Source organism: Meles meles, chromosome 4, assembly GCF_922984935.1.
Source record: "Meles meles chromosome 4, mMelMel3.1 paternal haplotype, whole genome shotgun sequence".
Lineage (NCBI taxonomy): Eukaryota > Metazoa > Chordata > Mammalia > Carnivora > Mustelidae > Meles > Meles meles.
Window position 1 is genome coordinate 26,706,419 of NC_060069.1, and position 27,305 is coordinate 26,733,723.

Consider the following 27,305-nt stretch of genomic DNA (forward strand, 5'->3'; position numbering starts at 1 on the left):
GAAAATAGTATCTTTTGGAGAACTTATGAAAACATAGTGTATACCCAAAGCAACCTAGATTCAATGCAATCCTTATCAAATACATAATACACTTTTCACAGAACTAGAACAAATAATCCTAAAATTTGCAGGGAATCACAAAAGACCCCAAAGAGCCAAAGTACTCTTGAGAAAGAAGAACAAAGCTGAGGGTATCACAATGCTGGATGTCAAGACATACTATATAAGCTGTAGTCATCAGAACAGTATGGTCCTGGCACAAAAATAGACACAAAGATCAACAAAACAGAATGAAGAGCCCAGAAATTAACTCACACTTATACGGTCAATTAATCTACAACAAAGGGACACAAGAGTATACTCTGGGGAAAAGACAGATTTTTCAATAAATGGTACTGGTTAAACTGGACAGCTACTTGCAAAAGAATGAAGCTGGCCCACTTTCTAAAATCATCCACAAAAATAAACTCAAATGGATTAAAGTTCTAAATGTGAGACCTGAAACCATAACTCCTGAAAGAAAACATAGACAGTAATCTCCTGGGCATCAGCCTTAGCAACATAGTTATAGATATGTGTCCTCAGACAAGAGAAACAAAAGCAAAAGTAAACTATTGAGATTACAACAAAATAAAGGCTTCTGCGCAGTGAAGGAAACCATCAACAAAACAGAAAGGCAACTTACTGAATGCAAAAAGATATTTGCAAATAATATATCTGATAAGGGATTAATACCCAAAATATATATTTTTAAAAACTTCTACAACCCACATACACCCTAAATAATTTGGTTCAAAATGGACAGAAAATCTGAACAGACATTTTTCCAAAGAAGACATAGAGATGGCCAACAGACACACAATAAGATATTCAGTATCACTAAATCATCAGGGAAATGCAAATAAAGACCTCAAAGAAATATTATCTCACATGAGTCAGAGTGGCTATGATCAAAAAGACAATAAAGGGGCATCTGGGTGGCTTAGCTGGTTAAACATCTGATCCTTGGTTTCAGCTCAGGTCATGATCTCTGGCCATGTGTCAGGCCCCATGTCAGGCTCTGCACTGGGCATAGAGTCTGCTTGAGATTCTTTCCCCCTACGCCTCCCCCCACCCCACTATGTACTCTCTTTAAAATAAACTTTTTTAAAATCTTAAAAAAAAAAAAAAGACAAGAAACAACTAGTGTTGGTGAGGATGTGGAGAAAAGGGAACCCTCACACACTGTTGGTGAGAATGTAAATTGGTGCAGCTGCTGTGGAAACAGTATGGAGGTTCCTCAAAAAATTAAAAATCGAGTTATCATATGATCCAGTAATTCCACTACTGGGTATTTATACAAAGAAAACAAAAACACTAATTGAAGATATAGTGTTTATTGCAGCATTATTTACAATAGCCAAGACATGGAAGCAGGCCGAATGTCCATAGATAGATGAATAGATATGGACAGAATATTACTTAGCCATAAAAAAGAACGAAAGTTTGCTATTTGCCACATGACGAACCTAGAAGATATTATGCTAAGTAAAAGTCAGACAGAGAAAGACACATACCATATGATTTCACTTACATAGGGAATCTAAAAAACAAAAGAACAAACAAACAAAAAAAACCAGACTCTTAAATACAGAGAACACCCTGGTGGTTGCCAGAGGGGAGATGGGTGGGATGATGGGCAAAATAGGTAAAGGGGATAAAGAGGCACAGACTTCTAGTTATAAAGAGGTCACGAAAATGAAAAGTACAGTGTAGGGAACATAGTTAATAATACTGTGATAATGTTGTGCGATGACAGATGGTGATTACACTTATCGTGGTGAGCACGTAGTAATGGATAGAAGTGTCGAATCACTATGCTGTACACTTGAAACTAATATAAATGGTATATCAGCTGTACTTCAGTAGTAATAAAAAACAGAAAATGACTTTATAAATGAGAATGCCCCTTGCTCTTCTCTGAGACAGCAGGTAGAAATCACAAGGTGTACACTTATTTCATCAAATCATTGATGAGCCTTGGATCCTCACGGAATGGCCTGGGCTCCATGGACCCTTGGAAGTGCTAGGTCTCAAAACATGCTTGTTGGGTGATACAGTCTTGTGGAAACTGTATCTTGGATTCTGTATAAGCCCTCTACCGTGTTACACTTCACACATCTCCCTCATTCCATGCGAAGAGATCTCCTTAGATTCTTCTGTATCTATGTGCACATGCTGGCTCATCCTGGCACTGTGCTATCACTTGGGCTCTTCCTGCTGGCTCCTTCTCCTCCATTTTTATCAGTTATATGCTTCCCACAAGTGTCCACGCAAAGTTTTGCTCTGCCTGAAGTCTTTTATGGGAGGGTAGGGCCTATCTTTTCTTTCCTTGTTATTTTTCTGCACTTAACGAATAAAGTTGGGTTTCAATATTCATTCAGTACCTCCTATGGCAGGAGGGAGCCAAAAAAAGGTGCATTCATAGACCCTCAAGAAGTGGAAAAGAGAAATGTACACAATTAACGAATTCAGTGACAAAGAAGAAAAGAAGCTTTATGGGTCTCCAGAGGAAATCACAGAAAAGGAGGCATTTGAACTGGATTTTGAAGGGTACAGATTTGAGCTGTGAGTAAAGGTCGGAAGCTTTCTAGGCTGAGAGTCAAGCTCGTTATAAAGTGGTCTCACCTAGAGAGACATAAGAAAATGTATCTGGGGCTGGAAAGGAAAGCATTCTAGACTGGTTGGGAAGAGACAGGTTGAGGCACCCTATAGAGGCCCTTACAACGTGCACAGTGGGATGTAAGCCCAGTTTTGAGCCTGGGATTTCAGGAAGGAAGAAGGAGGGGAGTTTGGATAATGGTATTATTAGAGGAAGGAACCAATCAGGATGGTTCCAGGCAGAAGAGGAGCAACCTTATGCAGCAATTGGAAAGGGGCAGCCTTTTTGTCAGCATCTGGTGTACAATTGCTTCTTTGCAGTTCTGGAATCTAAAAGGCTAAAAAACTAATAGTTTCTTCTCAAGTTTGCAGAAAATTTATTTTATGGAAAACCTGACCCAAACTGATATGATGCTATTTATAGTTTTCATTTATCCTACTTCATGGATTAAAAGATGGCCAACATTCTTTTCTGCTTCTCCCAGCCAGAGGTGGTATCTATATCCCCCCAGTCCCATGCAGATCCAGCCTGCTCTTGTCATTGGCCTTAACTGGTAGAATGTGCTGGAAATGATTCTGTGTAGCTCTCCAGGCTGAGCTTTAAGACATCAACAACTTCAGGGGCGCCTGGGTGGCTCAGTGGGTTAAGCCTCTGCCTTCAGCTCAGGTCATGATCCCGGGGTCCTGGGATCGAGCCCCGCATCGGGTTCTTTGCTTGGTGGGAAGCCTGCTTCCCCACTCTCTCTGCCTGCCTCTCTGCCTACTTGTGATCTCTGTCTGTCAAATAAATAAAATCTTCAAAAAAAAAAAAAAAAGACATCAACAGCTTCAGCTTTTGCCCCTATTAGAATGTTCTGGAAGACAGTTGTCATGTAGAAGTCTAGCTACTCTAAGCCCACCACACTGTGAGGACACCCAGGTTTCATGAAGAGAGAGACTACACAGAGGAGCACTGAAGTGACATTATGGAAGCCAACAGAATGTCAGTGAAGTCTCTTCGGACTCTCAGGCCTGTCCAGTCACCAGCTGAAAGCTGCTGTGGGAATGACTCCAAGCGACACCACATGGAGCAGAAGAAACTGTCAGCCAAACCCTGACCAAATTCCTGACCCACAGATTCAGGAGCAAATAAGATGGTTGTTATTTTACACCACTCACATTTGGGGAGTGTTTATTACATTGCCATAGATAACCCAAACACACAATTATGTCATATATATATAATTGCAGAACATGACTGCGTTTGACCAAAGTGCCACTCTAGACCTCACTGAGGGTGTTATGTAGTAAATATGGTCTGTGTATATTTTACCTTTTTAAGTTAAAAAAAAATCTGAATTTTGAAATCCACTTGGCCCCAAGGGTTTTGTTTTTGTTTTTGTTTTGAGAACTGTCCTTTGTATTACAGAAATAGAGTTGTCTAGACTTCCTTCCTGTCTTCCTGCATTCCCTAAATGTCGTGCATGATGCCATAGTCTTTTTCCCAGCCACTTTGTATGTGCACCCCGATCTCCCCAGCGGCACGGCCAGGTTCTCTTAAAGCAGAAGTTCTCAAACCAATGTGTGTATGGAGCCCTTTGGAGGGCCTGTTCAAACACAACTTCTTGGGCTGTCCTCAACAGTTTGACTCAATGGATCTAGGGTGGGGATTGAGAACTTGTATTTCTGACAGATTTCTAGGGTGAGAGAGCCATTGCTCTAGGGAAGAGTGCCATTATTTCAATTTTTGTTGTATTTACCCACCAGCGCAAGGGGCTTAGTAAACGCTCATGGATGGAATTTCTCCAAATCCTCATCTTTACAATGCTGTTGAAGCCTTAACTTTTACTCTCTGAGGTGATCCTGACTAGACCCTAGATTTACAAAGAATCGAATACCTTGTTTTATTAGATACAGTTTCTGCTTTCTTCTCACCTGACGGACATGGTGAATAAAAGGTCCCTTCTGACCTCTTTTTTGATCTGTCTTGCAGATCAGAGGGAAGGCCTTTCCAGTGACCTGGAAGCAGCCCTTTGTGACTAAATTACTATTCCTTCCCTTTTGGTGGTTTCCCAATAAAACTCGTTTCTTGCCAGCCTTTTACAAAAGAGAGAGAGGGAGCACCCAGAAGATCCCCTTTCTGGCAAGAGGACCAGTCTCTCAGAGCCAGCATTTTACAGGTGGCCCCACTGAGGCCGAAAGGGGTGGAGCCATTGGCTCGTGGTCACACAGGTGGAAAATGGAAGTGCCCTGTTGGAGCTCAGGTCTAATTTGACCGTGTAACAAGCTGTCTCACTCACCGGCACCCTCATCCCCTCCCCCATCCCAGGAAAGCATAGCCCGTTGGTCATAAACTTCGCTTTGCATAATCCACACCTTTCAAACTTTCCTTCCGAGAGCCACGGGATGGTCGCACTGATTCGTCTTTATCAGTGACCCCGAACAGCTCCCCCGTCCCGTCTCCCGGCCAGGCGCCGTCACTCAGACTCCACGAATCCCAGATAGAGCCATTGCGAGCGCCTGCAAGAGTCTCGCCCTCGAAGCCCAGCGATTAAGTCGGTTCCTCAAATTGTTCCCAACCGGAGGGGCAGGAAACAGCGCCCGCCCTCGGTGGCGGCCGCAGAGGGAGGGGGAGCAGCTCTGGCCGGCTCCGGGGCAGTCTTGGCGGCCTCCCATCGATCTCCGGTCTAAGGTCCGGCCGGGTCAGAGTTCCGGCCGCTCTTTCTCCCCATTCGAGTCACACCCCCCACCCCCGACCCCGGGCCCCCCGAGCCCCGGGCCTCTGTTATCGCGGAGCGGGCTGACTCCCGGGGCCGCGGAGCACGCAGCGTCCGCGCTTTCCCGGGGGGCCCGCAGGCCCGGCTCCGCCGCCAGGTGGAAGGAGACAGGTCAGCCGAGCCGCCCGAGCGAGAAGGCGGGGCCTGGCGGAGGCTGCGCGGGCGGGCTGCGGCAGGCGCCCGGGACCCTCGCGTCCCCTCCTCCGCGCCGCCCGCCGGGCCGCCAGTCCCGCGACCCCGGCCGCCAACCAGAGCCGTCTCGGCCGCACGGCCCCCGGCAACAGGTGAGGAGGCCGCCGGCCCGCGGCACCTCCCCGGGGCGGTCCTTCTCCCGCCCGCCTCGCGCCCGCCCCTCTCCACGCCCCCTCCCCTCCTCCCGGCCTCAGCCGCCTAGCTCGGCCGCCCGGCGGTCTCCCCTCGCGCGGTCTCCTCCTCCTCCTCCTCCTCCTCCTCCTGGGCTCCAGCGCAGCCCAAGAGCCTCGCGCCGAGGAGCGGGGGGCGCCGCGCACTCGCACGACACGCGCCGCGGCGGGACCGGCCCCGGGGGGCGCCCCCGGCGCGCCTCCCTCCCCGAGCCCGCCGCGCTCCCCTCCCCCCCGCCGGTGTCCCCAGGGCTCCGGGCCGCGCGTCCAGCCCCAGACGCGTGGGGGGTCCCCGAGGAGGGGCCAGCCCGGCCGCGGCGCGGCGATGGAGGAGCCGCAGCGCTCCCGCTCGCATACCGTCACCACCACTGCCAGCTCCTTCGCCGAGAACTTCTCCACCAGCAGCAGCAGCTTCGCCTACGACCGGGAGTTCCTCCGCACCCTGCCCGGGCTCCTCATCGTGGCGGAGATCGTGAGTGCCCGGCGCGCGGGGGGCGGGGAGGCGCTGGTGGACCCGGGCGTCGTGCCTCCGCAGATCCGCTTCCAGGGAAGCCTTTTGGCTCCGTCTCGCCTCCTTCCCAGAGTGCAAAACTCAGAGACCGCCTCTCCGAGCGAGGTCCGATCACCTGGCGCTCTCTTCTGCAACAGGGTCGTACCCTCACCCAGGATGTCTACTGGGGCAGAGACCCGACTCGTTGGGCCTCTCGGTAGTCCTGGCGTCCCTTAGGAGCGGGATGCTTGGGGGGCGTTGAGTTTGTGTTAATGAGTGTCACGGACACCTGATGCCTCCCTTGCCTGACCTCCACGTGGATGGCTTCCTCCCTAAAAGCAAAGCTTTCTAAAACTCAGGGGAGAGAAGGGGAGTTTTTTCTTTGCTGATTGATCTCCGTGGTGGTAAAATTGAGGTGAACGAAGAAACTTGTACTGAGTAAAATGTGAGGAGCTCAGCCCCGTTGAGCACTGGAAGGCTTCCTGCCTGGTGCAGTGCACATCCTGGTTGAGGCTCAGAACATTCCTGGACAGAGGCCTAGCTTGTGCCTTCTCCTCTTCACAGCACATGGAGGCTGAGAGATCAAGCGATTTCTCCTGAAGTCCCAGCCAGTCCTTCTTGTCTGGAGCCCTGTTAACAGGGCTAGTAGTGGGTACTGTTTATTGTCCTCATGGGACATGAGGGTTCCATGAGGGTCCCTAGGCTGGGGTTCCCTCAAGACCTTTAGATGCCTTGTGCCCTCATGTAACCCACGCAACAGCCCTCCCCTGTGAAGGTGTCTTCAATTAATTCCACTTTCCATGGGAAGAAGCTGAGGTGTAGAAAGGGGAAGTCAGTCCCACCTGGGGGTGGTGGGACTTCGATTCAACCCCAGGACAGCCTGACACCAGGGCCCTGCTCTTCACTGCTAAGGGGTGTCCTTGCCAGCTGTCTAACCAGTCCCCTTTCCATCATATGTCACACACATTCATTTACACATTGGTGGAGATGAAACCTAGCTTTTATGGGGTTAGAGAATGTGGACTGTGGTGGTATAGACATGTCAGAAGACTCAGATGCTTTCTCTGAGAAGCCCCCAACAAAACCTCTGTACAGGGAAGCCTCTGCTCCTGGGAAGTCTCGGACCCCACTCCAGATCTAGGGAATGGATTCCCTTGCATCTAAAGTTTGAGAAAGGTTGGGCTCAGCTCAGCCCCCCTCCCCCCCAGCTGGTTCCCTCAGCTGGTACTGAGGACTTCAGGAGACCCAATAAAAAAGATTACGGTATTGGACTCACCTTGCAGGGCCTGGCTTATAGGAATTCAACAAATATTTGCTGTGTGAATGAAGTAGTTGGCAGGCTCCCCTGCTCCAGCAGAACAAACAAAGCTGAAGTCAGAGATGGGGGCTTCTTCTCCTGTTCCATGCTTTTTCAGAAAATAGAAAAGTGAAGGACAAAATAGAAATGGCCCACAATCCCATCCCTAGAAATAATCGTGAGTCGTTGATATTTTGGCATATTATCTTTTTAGATTTCAGTATTTTTTTTAAGGTGGAAAGACAGGTGAGAAAAATTACCCATACCACTGTAATAGTTCAATTTTTATTTAATTGTTATTTACTTATTTTTTAAAAAGATTTTAAAAAATTGTTTGACAGCGAGAGGGGGAACACAAGCAGGGGGAGTAAGAGAGGGGGAAGCAGGCTTTCCTTGGAGCAAGGAACCCGATGTGTAGCCGGATCCCAGGACCGTGGGATCATGACCTGAGCCAGAGGCAGACGCCTCACGACTCACCCAGTTTTTATTTTTGGCTATATACACACGTTTTAAATAATCAGTTTTTCAGGCAGAGTTGTAAGTTTGCCCCACTGTCTCCTCACTTTCAAATCTTAGAGCCATAAAAGTTTATAATCTGTTCCTTGATTTTTTTTTTTTTTTCCCAGTTGTAGGTGTTATCTGCTGGCTTCCCCCTCTGAGAGATGAGACTTTAGCCCTCTCAGACCACCTTTTACCCATCGCACCCCACCCCGTGTTATACATATATCCCTCCTGTCTCCCACAGTATTTTAGGTTAGACTAAGGACCAGAGTTGACCTTACGACACCGTAAACGCTGTTGACAGTTGAGCCAGAGTGGTCTGTGAGGACTTTTCCTTTCCAGCCCAATTTATTTTCCTGGAATTAGTAATTTTCTTTTTCCATTTCTTTATTCTCCAGCTGTTTAGTCACTAATTTTACCTTAATTGTCAAAATCTTCTATCAGGCAAGTGAGAGACATCTGGGAGTCTGTCAGAGTCATCTCATGACTGACCCTTTCTGGGAGCCTCCGCCCTGCTCCCACCAGGCCTCTCACCTGGGCACAGGTGACAGCATGGGGTCTCCTACAGCAGGACTCTGGAGATTCTTTCTCTCTCCTTCTCTTCTGGGTTGCGTCTCCTGCTTCTCCTGACCAGTATTCCTCTCTGTGTTGCCTTACAAAAAACTTATTACTATTGTAGTTTTTTGTGGGGGAACCACACAGACTTTAGTCGTTTCCTGAGAAGGGATGTATGTGTGAATTGAGATTTACATCTTTCAAAATATCTTGATTTAACTCTTACACATAATTAATAGTTTGTCTAGGTAAAGAATGTTAGATTGGAAATTGTTTTCCTTCAGCATTTTGAAAGTAGTCCTGCACTCTCTTTGAGCTGTTTTGTTTTTTGTTTTCATAAATTTCAATTCTTCATCCTTTTTTTTTTCTTTCCCTTCCGGATCTTTTTCCTAAGAGATCTTTCAGTTCACCCTAATGTGCCTTCTTCTGAGTCCATTTTTCTTCCATTATACAGGGGACCTCATGTCTTCTCTGTCAGGAAAGCTCATGTATGTGTAAGGAGATTTTTTTAAATTGATTTTTACCTTTCTGTTTTCTGTTTTTTTTTTTTTTTTCTTCTGAAACTCCTTTTACCCCCTACTTTTTTCTATTCATGTATTTTCTTAGAATTTTACTCATGGGTTTGTGACATGCTGTGTTCACTTACCATGCCTTAAGCATTTCTCAGGATCTCGGATCTCTCAATTATTAGAGTTTTCTGTTGTAAGGAAGTACCGTATTTGATTTCCTCCGTTTTCATGTTTTGGGGTGACTGAGTGGCTCATTTGGTTTGGTGTCAAAATCTGATTTTGACTCCGGTCATGATCTCAGGGTTGTGGGATCAAGCCTGCACTGGGCTCTGTGCTGGGTGTGGAGCCAGCTTGGGATTCTTTCTCTCTCCCTCACTGCCCTACTCCCCACCCGCTTCACATGCCCACGTGCTCCCTCTCAAAAGAAAAAGAAAAGTTAAAAAAAAAATAAAACTAACATGTTTCTAGGTTTTACTAGTATAGCCAGTGTTATAGCAATTTTCCTTCTTTGTCCCTCTTTCCACATTTATGCAGTGGTTTTCTCAAGGGAAAGTTCTTTAAAGTACAGTTGTATGTCAGAGTGCACAAAATTAAAGGTTTGTTACATATTCTGAAAATATCTTTCCACAAAGTTCAGCTGGCTTAAATTATTATCAGTAGTGTGAACCTATCAAACTAAAAATACTTTTTTTTTTTAAGTTAGGAGACTTTCTAAAATAAAAATCTGAAAAATCATCTTAAATGATACAAGCTTTATTGATCTAAGATATTTCTGGTTCGTGTTTTAATGTCTAAATCAGGATGTGGCTTATTGTAGATGGTTTCTTAGAGATAAAGCAATATGGTACCACTGAGTCTTTATTGGGGGGTGGTGAGGGGAGCCGGTTTCCAAGTATTGCTGTCCCCACCCTGGCATTCAGATAGACCTGCCCGGAGAAGGATGTTATTTTCTGCCTCGAAAAATAAACACCAAATACCAGGACAAAGAATTGCTAAGACTCCGACTTCCTGCTTGAATCTGAGAGAAATGAAGTAGTAGAGAACAAAACACAATGTTTCCCCAAATCTGTTGTCAAATTCACTAGCCCTGGCTTTCCCACAGGAGCGAGTGGTTGTAGCTAACCTACTTGAACACTTCGGGCTGTGCCAATGTAACATTGTGTTGAAACCAAATTGTAGTCATTTCCTTCCGTTTAAAGTTTTATAACAAGCTAGAAGCAATCCAGTACCTGACCCGTGACTTGTAGGATGCTGTGATCTTATAACGATTATGAGTACTTGAAGAATTAAAGTGGTTTGTCAGAAGCTGAGTTAATTGCACCCTTCGTGTTATTGGTGACTTCAAAATGAATTACAGCATCTGGGTAATAATGTTAGGTCACCTTTCATATGCTTACTGTCATGAGCAGACTTAGGTGGGGAGGGATGAATGGAATTTACCGAGAGCTGGAATCTGAATCTTATTATCCTGTTGAATTCTTTAAAAGAGAAAAACTCAGTGAACACAGTTTCCATTTCACAAAACAATACCTAGTCTTTGTAGAAAAAATAGAAAAATGTAGTTTAGAACCTCTCCCCTGTAATTCTAGCTCCCATGTTCCTAATGTGCATGGTACTAGGAGTGGATCGGGTTTAAAATTGAAAAAAAATTGTTATTATAATATTGAAGCGTCTACTGGTGTTTTGTGCCCTGGCGGTCAGGGTCACTAAATGTCCTGAAGTACATGAGACAGTCCCCAACAATGCATTGCTTTACCAGTTGCCAACAGCACCACTGTTAAAGAATGCTGAGTGAATCACTATTTAGCACGTGGAATAATCCACTCCAGAATTGTTCAAGTGGTTATGTATCATTTATCTGTAATTTTTTTTTTTTTGATGCAGTCACATAAACTATTCTTTTGTTTACTGCTATGGCCATCTGCGCTGCAAATCTCCCATTTGTCCCCCAGATCCACTCCACACCCTTCCCCGCTCTGTCCTCTGCCCTGAAGGCCGACTTGTATGGACTGTCTCAAGGGACTCCCCTCTGGTGTTTCACTGGATTCATCCAGAAGTGGTAACCGCAGGAGGCTGGGGGTGAGAGGAGAGCAGGTTCTGGGTTTTCAGTCCCTGGGATTCCTCCCTGCTGACTCTGAGCAGGTTGACTCTGTCCCTCGTGGAAGGCGGGGCTGTCTGGCAACCTCTGCACCCAGCTGTTTTCCCTGGCTCTCAGAGCTAGCCGTTCCCTCCCAGCTGCTCTCCACTGCCAGCCCCTGCGCTATCACTATGGTTTCCCTGCACCCTGCTTTATAAATAATAACACCTTTATTAAACTCATCTGGGATTACCCAATCTGAAAGTGCCGGGTGTCCTGCTGAGTCCTGATAAATTACCTTTCCTCATTAATAATTAATTACTTATGACATTCTTAATGGCCACATAGTATTCCATAAATATCCAGGCTCCTACTCTTCAGGTTATGTTTCTTTCCTTTAAAAATGTAACACGCTTCCTTTATGCTGATTCTTTCTGGTGGTTCTTTAGTGTTTACTAAGAGGGAGTACTTACAAGTGAATAAAAAGTCTATGAATTTTCTTTTAAGTCAATTTTGAGGTATCCAGTAAAATTCACCCTTTTTAGTGTCGAGTTCTGTGAGTTTTAGCATGTGCATTCTTAAAAAGCAGCTGTATGGAGATATTCAGATCATAAAATTGACCTTTTTAACATGTACAATTTGAGATTTTTAGGATGTACACAGAGTTGTACTACTATTTTAGAACATATTTGTCACCTCAGAAAGAAACCCCATATCTCTTAGCAGTTACTTCCTATTCTCCCCTCCTTTCAGCCCTGGTAACCACCAGTCTACTTTCTGTCTCTCTGTCTATTCGGGACATCTCAAAAAATGGCCCTATAATATGTGGCCCTTTCTGTCTTGTTTCTTTTACTTAGCCTAATGCTTTCAGTGGCCATCCATGCTGTAGTACATATCAATACTTAATTCCTTTTTTGCCAAATAATATTCTGTTATATATTTAATTTTGTGTATTCATCAATTGATGGACATTTGGGTTGTTTCCACATTTTGGCTATTATGAATAATGCTGCTATGAACCTTCATGAACAAAGTATTTTTGTGGACATATGTTTTCACTTGGGCACTTACGCAGGAATGGAATGGCTGAGTCACAGGGTAACTCTGTTTATTAGTTAGAAGCGCTGCTAGACTTTTCAAAGTGGCTGCACCGCCCTGCAATCCAGCCAGCAATCCGAGTTCCAATTTCTCTGCATTTTCACTAAGATTGTTTATTTTCTCTCTTTTCGGTTCTGGGTATCCTACAGGGTGTGAAGTGGTATCTCATTGTGGTTTGGGTTTGTATTTCTCTAACAACTAGTGATGTTGAGCAGCTCTTCATGTACTTATTGGTCATTTGTATATCTTCTTTGGGGAAATGTGTATTCAAATCCCTTGTCATTTAAAAAATTATTGTTGAGTTGGAAGATCTCTACATATTCTGGATACAAGTCTTTTATCAGATATATGACTTGCAAATATTTTTCTTCCATTCTGTGAGTTGTCTTTTCACTTTATGCAATGACGTCCTTTGAAGTGCAAAGATTCTTAATTTGGTAAAATGCAATTAATGTACATACTTTCTTTTGTGGCATATGCTTTTGATATCATATATGAGAAGACTTTCTTAATCTGAAGTCATGGAGATTTACTTTTATGTATTCTCCTAAAAGTTGTATAGTTTTGTCTTTGAGTCTGTGATGCATTTTGAGTTACTTTTATACAGTATGAAATAGGGGTCTAAGTTGATTCTTTTCCATATATATATCTAATTGTCCCAGCACCATTTGTTGAAAAGACTTTTTCTCCCATTGAATTGTCTTGACATCCTTTTCAAAAATCAAATGTATTATAAGGACTTATTTCTGGATTCTCAGTTCTAGTCCATTGATCTCTGTGTTCTTAATGCCAGTAACCACACTGTACTAATTACTGTAGCTTTGTAGAAAGTTTTGAAATCAGAAGTTGTGAGTGTGCCAAATTTGTTTTTCTTTTTTCAAAATTGTTTTTTGGCTGTCCTGGGTCCCTTGCATTTCCATATAGATTTTTAATATCAGTTTGTCAGTTTCTGTAAAAAGGGGCAGCTGAAATTTCAATATGGATTATGTTGAATCTATAGATCAATTTGGGGAGTATTGCCATCTTTAACAAAATTAAATTTTCCAATTCATGAACATGGACTGGCTTTCCATTTAATTAGGTTTTCTCTAATTTCTTTCAACATGTTTTGTAGTTTTCAGCACACAAGTCTTGTTTTTCTTTTGTTAAATTTATTCCTAAGTATTTTATTCTATTTGATTTATTTTCTTAATTTCATTTTCAGACTCTTCATTGTTAGATCATAGAAATCCAATTGAGTTTTGTATCTTTGATCTTGTATCCTACAATTTTGAGGACCTCATTTATTGGTTCTAATAGTTGTTTTTTTTTTGTGTATGTGGTTTGGCATATGTGTTTTTAAGACTTGATTCTGTTGCCAAGTTGTACAGAGTTTATACCAATTTACATTTCCTCGAGTGGTATTTCAGTGTGTAACAGGGTTTGTTTCTGCAAATACTCAAACTTTGTTTTAATATTTGCCAGTTCTTTTAGAGTGGGAGATACTCAAAATAATAAAAACTAGTTTGGCATAGACAACACTAGTCAGAAAGAACATCAGCTAATATTTAGGGGAACCCTGGACATGTGAAAAAGAATAAATTGTTTTTATTTGCATTTCCCTGATTATTAAAGTTGAATATTTTAAATATGCTCATTAGCCATTTATTTCTTCTCTTGATAACTGCTAATTTTTTCCTCTTCATTTAAAACATGGGCTTTTTCTTTCTTTAAGAAAATGTTTTAAAGATACAAAAGAGAGAGAGAAAGCTTAAATGAAAATTACCTCCCAGGAGAGAAATAAGGTTGGTATGGGGAATGTGTTTGAATGGGTTGTTTGCTTTGTAGCTGCTTATCTTTTTTATAGGTTTACATTTTTTTATAACAAGGATATATTTATGAGTTAATGGAATTAAAGAAGCCTACAGCAAAGTAATAAATGCTCATTGTAAAGATAAATTTCATAACATTTATATATAGAATGAAAAATGAAAGCCTCTGCTAACACATGTCCTTCATTCCATCCCTCCTCTACCCGTCTGCCTTGATGTACTTACCATTCACATTCCTCCCAGACCTTTTTCTGTATACATGCGCACATACAGTATGCTGCACAGACATGAATGAGCGTATTACATATATTCTGCAACTGTTTCATCCTTTAATAATATCTTAATATTTTTCTGTGTTCTTCTTTGTTGACTTATAAGTTTCCCATATACTAAGGGTTATTAATTTTCCTCTGTCATTGTTAATAGCATCAATCATGCCATTTTCACCAAAATAATTTTCTAATTTGCACAAACTCTAAACTGTTATCTTTGAAGCACCTGGCTGGCTTAGTTGGTTAAGTGTTGGACTCTTGATTTCTGCCCAGGTCATGATATCAGAGTGGTGAGAGCTTGCTCTGCATTGGGCTCATTGCTCAGGGTGGAGTCTGCTTGAGATTCTCTCCCTCTCTCTCAGCCCCTCCCTCGCTTGCATGCTCTCTAAATAAATAAATAAATAGAATCTTTAAACGTTATCTTTATTTAGCCTTCTAGGTTTTGCTTTGCTTAAACATGGCTTCCCTACCCCCAGGATTATGCAGATATTTGAAGGGAACATAGGATAATTTTTTTTAGTGTTAAAAGTATTTTCTGTCTTAAGCCGCAAGTTTCTTTTGTATGTATAAGATAAGAATGTGATTACACTTTTTTTCCTCAAATGGATATGTAATTTTCTCACCATTAATCACATCATGTTCCCATATATGTGTAACTATTTCTTGACCCTAATCTATTCTATTCCTGAGTCAGCTCTACAACCTTTTAATTACTGTATCTTCATCGTGAATTTTAATATCCAGTAGAGTAAGTCTTATAGACTTTTTTTTTAAAAGATTTTATTTATTTATTTGACAGAGAGAAATCACAGGAGAGGCAGGCAGAGAGAGAGGAAGGGAAGCAGGCTCTCTGCTGAGCAGAGAGCCCGATGTGGGACTTGATCCCAGGACCCTGAGATCATGACCTGAGCCGAAGGCAGTGGCTTAACCCACTGAGCCACCCAGGTGCCCAAGTCTTACAGACTTTTGTATTTCTTTGCTGTTCTTGTATATTTACACTAAGTGATTTTCAGAATCAGTGTTCCTTAAACCCCCTTACAACTTTGATTGAGTTGTATTAAATTTATAAATTAATTTGATAATTAAATAATGTATTAGTTAATATAATTAATATTATAAATTAATATATTGAATCTTATAACCTAGGGATATTGTACCCCTCTATTTATTTGGGTAAGTTTATGCTCTTGAAGCCCTAATTTTTTTCCAGATGGATCTAATGTTTTTTTTAAGATTTTATTTATTTATTCAAGAGATAGAGTGATCAAAGGAAAGCATGAGTTGGGGGAGGGGCAGAAGGAGAGGGACAAGCATATTCCTTATAGAGCAGGGAGACCAACACTCCGGGCTCAATCCCAAGACCCTGGGATCATAACCTGAGTGGAAGGCAGACGCCTAATCAACTGAGCGACCCAGGCACCCTTATGTATTTCTTACTAGAATTAGGAATTCTCAATTTTGATAAGGGATATTTGTAAAAATTAATAGAATTTATCAATTTCTGATTATTTGTGGTTTATAAGGAAGCTATTATTTTTCTTATTTCAATCTTGTGTTTAGCTATCATATTTGCATTACTAGTTCTAACAGTTTTATTTCTTTTCTAAGTAAATTATAGTACCATCTGTGAATGGGGATTGTTTTCTATTTTTGCTTTTTAAAGATTTTATTTATTTATTAGATAGAGAACATTAGAGAGCACAAGAAGGGGAGGGGGCAAACGGAGAAGCAGACTCCCTGCTGAGTGAGGAGCCCAATGTGACGCTCCATCCAGGCCCCCAGGATCATGACCTGAGCCCAAGGCAGATGCTTAACCAACTGAGCCGTCCAGGCACCTTGGATTCTTTTCTTTTCCTTTTTATATTTATGCTTTTCTGTCTTTCTTTTTTTTTTTTCCCCATTATTGCATAGGTTGGGACTACTAGTGTAATATTAAATGATTGGGATGGTATGAGTGTCCTTGGCTGGCTCATAGCTTTAGTTGGGCTCTTTCCAATGTATCAATGATAGTACAGGTTTAACTATAGGTTCTGGTAGATATTCTTTGTTGAGTTAAAGAAGGGAAGTTTAACTTGTACTTCTAATCAAAAACTATTGTTGAGGGGCACCTGGGTGGCTCAGTGGGTTAAAGCCTCTGCCTTCAGCTCTGGTCATGATCCCAGGGTCCTGGGATCGAGCCCCACATCAGGCTCTCTGCTCAGCGGGAAGCCTGTTTCCTCCTCTCTCTCTCTCTCTCTGCCTGCCTCTCTGCCTACTTGTGATCTCTATCTGTCAAATAAATCTTAAAAAAAAAACAAACAAAAACTATTGTTGAATTTAGAAGATAGGATTTGGGGGGAGGAGTGTTTGTCATCGTGATCATCCAGGATTTCATTTCCCTTAATTTGCTAATGGAGTGAGTTATATTAGGAAATCCAACATTGAATCATTCTTGTGATCTTGGAATAAATCTCTACTTTGTTATAATATATTCTTTTAATATTCTATTTTATTTTAAAACTTTTTTTTACTCTTGAATTTAATTTGTTAATATTCTATCTGATTGTTTCTACACTCTTGTAAGACCAGCCTTTTTGATTCATTTGCTGTGATCCATTTTGTTTGATTTTAATATTGCCATACAAGCTTTTTTGGCTAACATTTATCTGTTACGTTCTTGTCCCTTTATTTTGAATTGAGGTGAGAGTCACAAAAGATAAAATTACCTATTTAAGTTTTTATTTTAATTCCAGTTAACATACAGTGTTATATTAGTTTCAGGTGTACAATATAGTGATTCAGCAATTCCACATATTGCCTAGTACTCATCAGAGTAAGTGCCTGCCCCAAGCCCCATCATCCACTTCACCCATCCTGTCACCCCCTTCCCTTCTGGTAACCATGAATTTGTTCTCTCTAGTTAAGAGTCTTTTTCTTGTTTTGTCTCATTCTCTCTTTTTTCCCTCCTTTGCTTGTTTGTTTTATTTCTCAAATTCCACATATCGCTGACATAAAATTGAGTATTTTAAAGTGAACATTTGAGGGGCTCCTGGGTGGCTCAGTGAGTTAAAGCCTCTGCCTTCGGCTCAGGTCATGATCGAGCCCCACATCGGGCTCTCTGCACCGCAGGGAGCCTGCTTCCTCCTCTCTCTCTGCCTGCCTCTCTGCCTAGTTGTGATTTCTCTCTGTCAAATAAATAAAATATTAATAAATAAATAAAGTGAACAATTGAATGGCATTTAGCACATTCACAGTGTTGTACAATCACCACTTCTATGTAGTTCCAAAACATTTAGTCTTCCCAAAAGGAAATCCTCCCTTTATTTTTCACTTTTTTCTTTTTATTACAAGTACATCTTCTATACTCGTCATAGAGCTAAATTTTATTTATATACCCAGTCTGAGAACTTGTTTTCCACATGGAAATGTTATCACATTTACATTTATTGTGATAACTTATTTAGTATTTTTAGTTTTCCTTATTTTTTCCTCTAATGAACAAAATTATAGATTCTGTTTTGTTTAGAGTTTAGTTTTTAAGTTTCCCTCAAAGTACCTAAACATATCTTTCTGACCACCCAGAAAATTAAGATGTTTAACCTCAAAACCATTCAAAAAACAATACTGTCCTCATTTATTTATTTATTTATTTATTTTTTAAAGATTTATTTATTTATTTATTTGACAGAGAGAGAGATCACAAGTAGGCAGAGAGGCAGGCAGAGAGAGGGGAAGGAAGCAGGCTCCCTGCTGAGCAGAGAGCCCAATGCGGGGCTAGATCCCAGGACCCTGAGATCATGACCTGAGCCGAAGGCAGCGGCTTAACCACTGAGCCACCCAGGCGCCCCCTTATTTATTTTTTTTTTAAGATTTTATTTATTTATTTGACAGAGATTACAAGTAGGCAGAGAGAGAGGGAAGCAGGTTTCCCTCTGAGCAGAGAGCCCAATGTAGGGCTCAATCCCAGGACCCCGGGATCATGACCTGAGCTAAAGGCAGAGGCTTTAACCCACTGAGCTACCCAGATGCCCCTCTGGAATTGTTTCTTGCTGGTTGTCTGAAGCTTCCTGCGCATATCACTGAACAACTATTTAGACTTAACAAGTTTAGATTTTCTCACACTCTTTCGTCAATTTTTTGTGTCATTTACTTTCTTATTTTTCAATTTCCAGATTACTCCTTGAGTAATTGTTTTAGTGAGTGGGAAGATGGTAAACGTTTTAAATTATTGCACATCTAAAAACATTTTTCTTTTATCTTCGTACTTGAATAATAATTCGGTGTAAAATTATAGGTCTTAACAATTCTTTTCGTTAATTTTTTGAAGACCTTTCATCCTTTCATTGTCTTCAAGCATCTAGTACTGTTAATAAGAGACCTGGTGGTCTGGTAGACCCTAGACAGGCCGTGAAGTTCAATCCCTCCCAGGCCTTGTCCATTCATGATTGTGCATTCCCACAGACTTCACTGCAGCACAGCCTTGCATGAAGTGACTGCACATTGCAGGAGAATGTAGAAAGATGGCATTGGTGGTATAGCAAGAACTTGTGGGTGGAATGTTTCATTGGGGTGAAATGGTTTGTGAAAGGTCATTTTGCGGCCGTATCTGGTGATTATAGTAGACATTCAGGTTATTATGGTTGGGAATTAAAGAAGATTGTTAAACCCTCACTTGGAGTTTCCTGAGTCCTGATGGCTTCTCTCCCTGGGCAGACAGAATGCTGTTGCCCCAACCTGGGATGGATGGAGAAGACTTGAAGGCCCTCTCTCAGGGCGGTTCTAGACTGGTGGTCCCTGGTGATCCCTGCTGAGACTATGTCCTTTGCATCTCTTGCAGAATATAACCTTTGTAATATTTAAGTCAGAAAGCTTGTTTGTCCTAGGTTATAAACCCTCTTCTCTGTGGGAATAATGTTCGTATTTCCTTTTAAACAACCAAATGGTGTTTTTTTTTTTTAAATCTCCTTAGAAGCTTTTGGAATTTTCTCCCTATGTTTAGAAATCTGTAGAGACCATATACTTTACCACTCGTGTGTCTAGAAAAGCATTCCTTATTTGTCAGCCTTCATGGGACCCTATATAAATAATAACCAAATCTCTTCAGCACAGAGAACAACTTTTTTCTATTTCCTGCAGCTGTTCCGTTTCCTCTTTTCAAAATCTCTTTATTCATTCCAGAAGTTCTGGGAGAGATTAAACTGTCTTCAGTATCTCTTTGCTTCACCCCCCCTCCCCGCCCCACCCAAACTTTCCTTCTCTTTGTTCTTTGCTGAGTTTTAGGGAAATAACAGTTCCAGCCCCAATTTGGATTTTCTGTGGAGTATGGTTTTTGGGCTTTGATATTTTTAATTCACAACAGTTTATCATTCTTTTTCGTTTGTAGCCCAATCATTTCTTTTCTTTTTTTTTAATTGAATCATTTTAGGACCCTTTGATATATTTACACTTCGTTTGCAGAGAGACTTTGTCTGCTTTTTGAATCTGTTGGCTCCTTCTCCAGCTGATTTCCTCAATCATTTGGTGATTCATATTTGTTGGTTTGTAATTGTAGATGAGATGGCTGGAGAGTGTTTGCTTAGTGTGAGTGAGAATCCTGTGCCTCTGGCAGTGAACACGGGTTTTCATCACATGACCTAGACCTAGTGGGTTTGGTTTTGTTTTGTTTCCAGAGGAAGAGAGATATTAATCCTGCAAAGGGGGGACATTAAGGAGCAGTGTACCTGCGTGGACTTTTCTATGAGGTGTGCACATAGCTTGCTGAAGGATCTGGCTGTCTTGAAGCTTTGTCTTGGGGGCTATTTCCAGAAGTAACTGCTGGAGGGAATCAGGGAGATGATGATTAACTTGGCAGCTTCTAAGCCTTCAAATTCATACTTAGCAGATTATTCTTGGCTTATTCCTTCTCCCACTTCTTTTGTTACCTCTAGTCTGGATTTTTCTGGGGGTCTGTTTGGAAGCTCACCTTTTTTAATAGGTCCTCCATTTTCCTTTCTAGAGCTATAGGTTAGAAACTGTGTGTTTGTCATTAGTTTGTTCCCACGTCCCTCTCAGGGATCCCTCACTACTCCAGGCACTGCTCCTGCTCTATCCAGCTTTTCAGCACTACCCTGTACTTTTTTTTTTTTTAGATTTTATTTATTCATTTGACAGAAAGAGACAGTGCATGCACAAGCAGGGGAAGCAGCAGGCAGAGGTAGAGGGAGAAGCAGAGTCCTCACTGAGCAGGGAGCCCCCATGTGGGGCTCCATCCTGGCACGCTGGGATGGTGACCTGAGCTGAAGGCAGCCGCTTAGCCAACTGAGCCACCCAGGTGCCCCTGCACTACTCTGTATTTTGAAATTACTTGGGGGTTTTGTTTGTTGGTTTGTTTGTTTTTTGGTTATTTCAATGGGATATAGGGAGGATGAAGAGGTAAGCATACAGGTCTGGTCAGCTACTTTGAAAGAGAAGTTCAGCTGTTTTGTTACTTAGAGGTATTTTTGATGTACAGAAGGAATATTGACCTTCTTTCTGTGTTGCAGACTTTTTTTTCTGCCCTATCACACCATACTTTTATTTATGATGATTTTATTTACAAAATCCAAAGTTTATCTTTGATTCATCTAATTTTGCCCCCACATTTGCCATTATGCTTAGAAGTTTGCACCTTACTAACAAAACCCAAATACATTGTATTTAACCTTTTTCTTTTAAGACTTTTGATGTTTAATCTTCACATTGAAATTTACTGTAGCAGAATGTATGAATTTGAGCTCTAACTTCGTTTCCAAATGTCTGTTCAGTTGTCCCAGCATGATGTATTGACAACTCTATTCTTCCTTCACTAATCTGGGTTGCTTCTTTGTTTCATTTACTTAATTCTTGTATCTTCTTACCTTCAACTCTGTACTCACCACTCTATTCCAGTCTCTGTTCCCATTTTTTACCATTTGTAGTTCTAGGATAACATTTTAACATCTGCTAGGGTAAACCACCTCAGATACAACTTTTAGAATTTTTTTTACGCCCTGCACTGCTGTGTCCCCTCTCTCGTCAAACTGTATTGGGCTTTGATTAAATTTTCATATAATGCATGGATTAATTTTGGGACAAAGGATTTACATTAGTTCCTACAAAGACGACTTCTCAACCGTTCCCTTGTCTTCAGTGATGTGTTAGGATTGATTCTTACGCTCTTCAAGGTGTTTTCCAGTGTAAGTTAATAATGCATCTCTTATGTATTCAATCATCAGGTATGTGAATATTTATTGTGTGCCAGAATCTGTATCTGGCATTTAGAATGTGGTGGTAAATAGCACCTTTCTATTTTTTTTTTTGTTTGTTTGTTTGACATCATGCTGGAGTTTTCCTTTGTCTCTTGAAACATTAAGAGCATTTTAACAATTATTTAAGAATCACATATTTATAAACAGTCTGTGTTTTCAGTATCATGGGGGACCTCTGTTTGCCGGTAGTAATGCAGATTAGTCACTGTTGCTGGAGCTGGGAAGCATACTCTGTGCATTCTCCCTGGGTCTTCATAGCTGCAGTTTGCTCTGTGGCATCTGAACAGCAGATGAGACCCAAAGTTTATGTAGGTTGTTTCTCCGCTTTCTGTGGGGCATGTCTGTAGGAGCTCCTTCCCTTGATTTTCCTATACTCAAAATTTTCAGGCTCTCTTCTGGGTGGCTGATTGAAGAATAAGGTCACTCTTCAGGAAACCCTTCCCCTCACACCCAGAGAGGTCTAGGCTTACCATCAAGGTGTCTACAGGAAAACTGTCCATGAAGAGTCAAATTTCATACAAGACACACTTAACTACTTAGAGTTGAGAAATCAAAGAAGCCCAACATTGGGACCTGGTCTGGCACTTAGGGCGAGGCCTGGTGGTATGAGAAGCTGGACTGGCCCTCCCAGCCAGGCCAGGGTGTCCTCCCCTGGTGCCCAATCTCACAAGACACCAACATCAGGCAAGGTCATTCTGTGCCTTCCCCCATTTGAACATGGTTTGGTGCAGACATGATGCCTACAGCTGTAGCAACCAAAAGCCTGGGTACTTGATGACATGGTAATACTTGGAGGCTTCATGTTATGTGAAACAATAAAAAACCTTATTGTTTAAGCCATTTTAAGTCTTCTGTTATTTGCAGCCAAAAGCAGCCCAACTGATAATTAGCCTTGTAAGGCACTAGCAACAGCGACTCCGATGCAGTTTCCAGCTGAGGGTCAAACCAAGGCTTGCTTCTGACCTTGAAGGTCATTACCCTCCTTCCTGCAGACCACCCTGCCGGCGCCCCGCACCTTTCTATTTTTATTATAACAAATGACCAGTAATAGGATGTAAGACATAAAAAGAAAATATGCTTAGGGAGGTACTGAAGGATAGTTTAAAGCTTCAAATTTTCAAGTTTGAGCTAAAATTCAAAAGGCATTTATTCCTTGTAGGCCTTTGGTCCATTATTCATCCCAAAATTTAAAATATAAAAGATACAAATTATAGTTTGTTTTTTTTGCTAAGATTTATGACTAGAAGTATTCCCAGAAACGTAGCAGTACTTTTCCTTAGATGAGTATTTTACTATTAATTCCTTTCTCTCTCTCTTTCTTTCTTTTAGATTTATTTGTTTGTGGGGAGAGGGGCAGAGGGAGGGGGAGAGAGAGAATCTCAAGCACACTCCCTATTGAGCACAGAACCAGCCATGGGGCTCAGTCTCAAAACCATGAGATCACAACCTGAGCTGAAATCAAGAGTCAGATGCTTAACCAACTGAGCCATCCAAGCACGCCACCATTAATTTTCATTTAAAATGAAATTTTTTTTTAAGATTTTATTCATTTGAGAGAGAGAGAGAGTGAGAGAGCGTGAACGAAGTGGAGGGGCAGAGGGAGTGGGAGAGGCAGATACCGTGCTGAGCAGAGAGCCCAATGAGGGACTCCATCCCAGGACCCTGAGATCATGACCTGAGCTCAAGGCAGACACTTAACTGACTGAATTATCAGGTGCCTCATCAGTAATTTTCATTTAAAATGAAATGAATTTTGGGGCGCCTGGGTGGCTCAGTGGGTTAAAGCCTCTGCCTTCGGCTCAGGTCATGATCCCAGGGTCCTGGGATCGAGCCCCGCATGGATCGGGCTCTCTGATCAGCAGGGAGCCTGCTTCCTCCTCTCTCTCTACCTGCCTCTCTACCTACTTGTGATCTCTGTCAGTCAAATAAATAAGTAAAATCTTTAAAAAAAAAAATGAATTTTCACTCTTATTATCTCAATTGATATTAAGCCAGCCCAAGTTTTGGGGAATCCCATCTTACCTTTACTTTCTAGTTGAGCATTGATTTGAGGAAACAGTTCCTAAATAATACACAAATGAGTCAGCCATACTTGTGGAGAGACAGGTGAAACAAATCTCACCTGATTGTTTCTCCCTCTTCCATACCCACCCATCAGTTCATGCTAGCCTGTCCAGTAAACTCTCCTTTCATTGGGAAAGCAGGATATCCATTTGTCTTGGTCAAGGTTCAGTTGCAGATGACAATATCCATTCTAGCTCGCTGAAGCAGCGAGAGATTTATTATGCATCATTAGACGGCTTCCAAAATTTTTTGTAGGGCTGGAAGAGCAGGCTTTAAGCGAAGCTTCTGGCAAAACCTTTCAGAATCAACCTCAGAACTCCACTGGCATGGGTGAAAAGGTAAAGAAGTAGGATTTACTCTCACAACTGCTGGATCCTGGGGCTCCATTGCCTCCATTGTGACACACAGCCTCTAAAGGCTTCCCCCTGACTTGTCTCTCAACACGATAAAGCAAGGGACAGGACACTGGGATTTCAGTATAGCAGCCACAAGGAAGTCACTCCTTGGTTTGCAGTGGGAGCACAGAAGCAGGGGAAGCATATCTTCTAGCCCCATGATGTTGTCTTTTGCTTTCCAAGCCTTGCTCATATGAGTGTGTCTGCCCAGGCTACATCATGCTTGGAACCTGGACTATAATCTGGTTTCCAGCCTCCTGTGAGGGTGTGAGCGGTAAGGCATACTGCAAGGGGAACTGAGTGGAGTTGAGTGGGTCTACATGCTGTACTTACCACAGCCACTTTCATTGGATTCTACTAGGCTCATTGTGTTGGAAGTGAAAGACCTGTGACTTGTTACGCTTCTGGGACGTTCAAAGGACTTGCCCTTTTTCAGTTCAGACATGCATTCAATTTCTAGCTCTATGTCCTTGTACAACTGACCTAATGTTTCCTGAACTTCCATCTATAATAATGAGAAGGGTGATGATGACTTAGCAGAGAGATAGCAGAAAATGAAATGAGCTACATGTAAGCCCTGTCTCAGAGGTAAACATTGGTTTATTTCCTGGCTAAATATAGATTTCTTTCTGTCCTTCTTCCCTCAGTAGATCCAGACTATATAGATTAATCCCAGTTGGACAGGGCTGCATTGAGAATGGATGGTCCTATCTTAGCTTCTGGTGAGTTTTTATGTACCCAGCAATGAGCATGAACATAGAATTGAGCTTCTGTGGTGTACTGAGGTTAGGACTATGATGATACTTCTGACTAAAGAAAGCTTAAAGGCTACAGTGAGAACTACAAAGACCCCTGTATTTTACCTTTAACACGATTAGTTCACTTAGACTATGAGTAGAAGAATGACCTAGCTACAATTCTGAATGATGCCAGCTTTGTTGGTGCAGTGGAAACATTACATCCATTTATGTTCCTGTGTAAACTCTATTCAAAGAAGGTCTAAAAAGTTGTAGGGTAGGTCAGTTTTCCAGAGGCCCGAGTTTAATGGCCTGTTTTGGAAAAACATGCAAAGTTCTGACCTTCTTATCTTGCCTTTCATTTCTTTCCTTCTTCTATCTAAAACCTATTTATAAACAGTGCCACTTTCTGGGGGGAAGATAATTCAGAGGAGAAAGACATCTTTCTTGTTGATTTGTAACCTGTCTTGTGTCCAGAGAGGACTGAGGGTGGGACAGACGTCTTTAAATTGTGCTTTTAGGGGCGCCTGGGTGGCTCAGTCGGTTGAGCATCTGTGTTCAGCTCAGGTCATGATCTCAGGGTCCTGGAATCAAGCCCAGCATTGGGCTCCCTGCTAGGTGGGAGCCTGCTTTTCCCTCTGCCTATGCCCCCACTCATGCTCTCTATCAAATAAATAAATAAAACCTTAAAAAAAAAGAATCTATACAATCTTTATCAACAAGGATTGACAGGCTTCAAATCACTTCAGAAAGAGAAGAACTTTGTCATAATCACTAAACGGTGAGCAGACTTGAAGGGGCATTCTTTTTTTTTTTTTTTTTGTTTAATTTTTATTTATTTATTTGACAGACAGAGATCACAAGTAGGCAGAGAGGCAGGAAGAGAGAGAGGAGGAAGCAGGCTCCCCGCTGAGCAGAGAGCCGGATGTGGGACTCGATCCCAGGACCTGAGATCATGACCTGAGCCAAAGGCAGAGGCTTTGACCCACTGAGCCACTCAGGTGCCCCTGAGGGAGCATTCTTGAATAGATTCTTTAGAGACTGAAAACAGTTGTGTTTCCTGACACTACTCTGTGTGGTGGTCAAGAGGAGAAGATATCCAGGACTTGTCAGCTCATCTGCCTTCAACTCTAGGTTTACTTTAGGGGGGAAAAAGATCTGTGTGCTTTGAGTCTCTGGCCTCTTTCTGTTTCACAAACCCAGAAATTTCCTTAGAGATGGAGACATTAGAGGAGACCTATGTAGTCACTGTACTTAATATTCTACTAGCTTACCACAGTTTGGCAACCGTGGCCATTGCTGCTATAAACATGGGGGTACAGATGGCTCTTCTTTTCACTACATCTGTATCTTTGGGGTAAATGCCCAGTAGTGCAATTGCAGGGTCATAGGGAAGCTCTGTTTTTGATTTCTTGATGAATCTCCACACTGTTCTCCAAAGTGGCTGCACCAACTTGCATTCCCACCAACAGTGTAAGAGGGTTCCCCTTTCTCCACGTCCTCTCCAACACATGTTGTTTCCTGTCTTGCTAATTTTGGCCATTCTAACTGGTGTAAGGTGGTATCTCAATGTGGTTTTAATTTGAATTTCCCTGATGGCTAGTGATGATGAACATTTTTTCATGTGTCTGATAGCCATTTGTATGTCTTCATTGGAGAAGTGTCTGTTCATATCTTCTGCCCATTTTTTGATATGATTATCTGTTTTGTGTGTGTTGAGTTTGAGGAGTTCTTTATAGATCCTGGATATCAACCTTTCGTCTGTACTGTCATTTGCAAATATCTTCTCCCATTCTGTGGGTTGCCTCGCCAAACTGTGGAAGGAACCAGGATGCCCTTCAATGGCCGAATGGATAAGGAAGATGTGGTCCATATACATGATGGAGTATTATGCCTCCATCAAAAAGGATGAATACCCAACTTTTGTAGCAACATGGACGGGACTGGAAGAGATTATGCTGAGTGAAATAAGTCAAGCAGAGGGAGTCAATTATCATATGGTTTCACTTATTTGTGGAGCATAACAAATAACATGGAGGAGCCATGTTATTGTATATAACAATATATTGTATATATTATTATATTGTATATACAATTTATTGTATGTATCGTATATATATAACAAATGGGAGATGGAGAAGAGAAGGGAGTTGAGGGAAATTAGAAGGGGAGATGAACCATGAGAGACTATGGACTCTGAAAAACAGCCTGAGGGTTTTGAAGGGGCTGGGGGGGGGGGTGGGAGGTTGGGGGAACCAGGTGATGGGTAATAGGGAGGGCACATACTGCATGGAGCACTGGGTTTGGTGCAAAAACAATTAAAAGCAGAAAAGAAATAAAAATTCTGAAAAAAATTCTACTAGCTTATACTTTGGAAATCATGTCTCAGGTTAACTGTGACATGAATCTTGAGTGGTTTTCCTTTTCATTCACATTTCAGATCACGAGCTTATGTTGTTGCTCCCCTGGGATGCTAATGTTGGAATTTTTTTTTTTT

The 27,305-nt window shown here is 42.0% G+C and overlaps 1 protein-coding gene across 1 annotated transcript in view; it reads left to right on the forward strand.

The window, feature by feature from the left end:
• The first annotated feature begins 5,795 nt into the window (after window positions 1-5,795).
• CMTM8 (CKLF like MARVEL transmembrane domain containing 8) overlaps window positions 5,796-27,305 on the forward strand; it is a 117,234-nt gene continuing 95,724 nt past the window's right edge. The window contains exon 1 of the mRNA XM_046003326.1: window positions 5,796-6,230. Within this exon, the coding sequence (XP_045859282.1) occupies window positions 6,084-6,230 (147 nt within the window). The 5' untranslated portion in view covers window positions 5,796-6,083. The remainder of the gene's footprint in view (window positions 6,231-27,305) is intronic.